Here is a 2,500-nt window from a genome sequence, read left to right as displayed (position 1 = left end):
AATGAGAATGCTGTTTTAAACTCTCTCTCTCTCCCTCAATCACCCTCTCTCACTCACCCTCTCTCTCCATCCGTCCCTCTCCCTCTTACTGTTCCCTTGACGCTTACTTGTACCCGCTCAATACCTCTCACGTTTTCCCTTTCCTCCTCCTGCAGATCCTCCACAACCGCTGAAGAAGTGTAACGTGACGTTGGCAGCACAAACGCGCCTTGAGGTGAGATGTGAAGATGACATGAAGGCTCCTGAGGGAAATAAACAACGCCAGGACACTCCCCAGGTTCATCATTCCCCGGGAATAAGTTTTGTCAGGTCATCTGAGGTCAGAACGAGCGCTAACCTTGAGGTAAGTTTGTGCCATCATTTTGTCTTGAGTAGGGTGTAATGTAGCATAGGATAATAATAACTATAACATTCATCAGTATTACTAATACCATCTTAGAAGGAAAGAACGGGGAAAGCGTTATCATTAATCGTACTTAAATATACATTACTTTATGATCACCATCACTCATCATTATAGCTTCTACATTATCATACGTGATTATTTTTTTTTCTGGAATTTGTCTCACAAGTGAAACACGATCAGAAAAAAATAAGCGGCGAGGGAAGGTTATAAAGCTATAACTTCGTTCTTTTTATACCACTTAGAAATTAGACCAAGAAGTAGTGTGTGCCCGGATTACTGGAATTAAAGGGATCACTACAAATGGGTCTTGTCCCCTTTTTTAGAAGCTCGATAGGTCTCAAATAACCTTAAGTGGGTGGGTTGCCTCGAATCGATAGCGGGGATATGAAGGCAATATTTTAAAGTTTAAAGAATTTATGTTCAGAATACTTCGTCCAAATTTCTTTTTTTCTGAAGGTGTTGTATTTAGTCAAATATATTTCGGGAAATTGATTTGTAGTTAATTCTGTGTTAAGAAAAAAAATGACTCGGTATCGCCTATGACTCCAACCGTTCATTAAAGTATCGTTTATTTTCGTTAGTAGAATACTAATATCTATTTAGTATTTTTACCTGAAATTTGCGTTTGTTACACTTGTGTAGTTTTCCTTTTACTTCTTTTCGGTTAGTTTTGTTTTACTTGTTTACACCATTTACCACTTAGTCTAGATTTTTTTTTGCTTTTCTTGTGACCTCCTTTCTTCTGATGCCCTCCCTCCCCCTCCAAGTTAAATTAGGTTTCGTTTTCCGCTTTTCTGTTATACGAATTTAATTTTTCTTCATATTTTTTGCCCCTCCCCCCTTCCACTTCATACGCTCATATCCCCCTTTTTGTTTACATGCATAATCCTTCTTTAGAGCTCACTTACACTCGCATTCCCTGTAGTTAGATTTCTTTTATACCTTGTTGTTAAAATAATAATAATAGTAATAATAATAACAACAACAATAATAAGGATAATAATAATAATAGTGATATTTTATTATTATTATTATTATTATTATAATTATGTATACTTTCCCTTCAACGTAATCCATCCAAAAACAAAAAACAAGAAAGACACGGTTGTATTTTTCTTCTTTTTTTCTCACAGGTGTGGTCGAGTGGGACCCTGGTGGCTAATGTGAGCGAGGACCGGCCTGTCTTCGTGGTGGAAGGCCTTCCTCCTGCGTCGTCCCTCAAGCTGGCCATGTACGCCGTCACGCCCCACGCCCGATCCAAGCCCCTGTTCCTGCACGCCCGCACTCTTCCGCGGCCGACGGTCAGGCCTGTTGGTGAGTTGGTCTGTCTGCTTTGGAAAGGTCTAGAGGTTTAGTGAATAAGTGGATATATATGATAACACACACACACATGTATGTATGAATATATAGTTATATACATAGACATACATACATACATACAGACGTATATATATATATATATATATATATATATATATATATACATATATATAAATATATGTGTGTGCGTGTGTGTTTGTGTGTGTGTGTGTGTGTGTGTGTGTGTGTGTGTGTGTGTGTGTGTGTGTGTGTGTGTGTGTGTGTATGTGTGCGTGTGATCACTGATTTTTAGCATCCAAGATGAAAGTTTTGTAAAGCTAAACATTTCTCCGCCATTCCTTTCACCCTCTTTACCCGCTTGTTCCCACTATCCTCCCCGCACCTCCCCTCCCTCCCGACGCCCTCGCACCGGCCCCCTTTCCCGCCGACCAGAAATCTCCACCAAAGAGATGGATGACGACGACGACTTCCTGGCGGAGGAGGAAGGCTTCTGGATAGGCGTGGGCGGGACGGTGGGCGGCCTCGCGGGCGGGCTGGGGGTGCTTCTGATTCTAGGGACGCTGATTGTGGTGGCGCTTCAGTCCCGTCTGCGGAGGAGGGGGGCGCAGGGGGGCGAGGACCCCTTACCCCAGCACCCTTTAGACGCCCATTCGGTGGCCTCCAGCGCACACCTCGAGTCGCACACGCCCATGGATACTCGTCCGTCAGGTGAGAGCGCTGTTCTTTTACGTATTTTCCCCCCTGTATATACTGTACTGATGGTGGGTATGATGA

At 42.6% G+C, this 2,500-nt stretch overlaps 1 protein-coding gene across 2 annotated transcripts in view; it reads left to right on the top strand.

The window, feature by feature from the left end:
* The window catches only part of LOC125031286, a 24,254-nt gene that overhangs the window by 20,529 nt on the left and 1,225 nt on the right, over positions 1–2,500 (top strand). For both annotated transcript variants that reach the window (XM_047621958.1, XM_047621957.1), the window contains exons 6-8: positions 156–343; positions 1,540–1,720; positions 2,159–2,434. In XM_047621958.1, coding sequence (XP_047477914.1) covers positions 156–343; positions 1,540–1,720; positions 2,159–2,434 — 645 coding nt within the window. The remainder of the gene's footprint in view (positions 1–155; positions 344–1,539; positions 1,721–2,158; positions 2,435–2,500) is intronic.

Source organism: Penaeus chinensis, chromosome 12 (genome assembly GCF_019202785.1).
Source record: "Penaeus chinensis breed Huanghai No. 1 chromosome 12, ASM1920278v2, whole genome shotgun sequence".
NCBI classification, from domain to species: Eukaryota; Metazoa; Arthropoda; class Malacostraca; order Decapoda; family Penaeidae; genus Penaeus; species Penaeus chinensis.
Note: the sequence above shows the minus strand (reverse complement) of the source record. Positions and strands in the feature narration are given on the sequence as shown.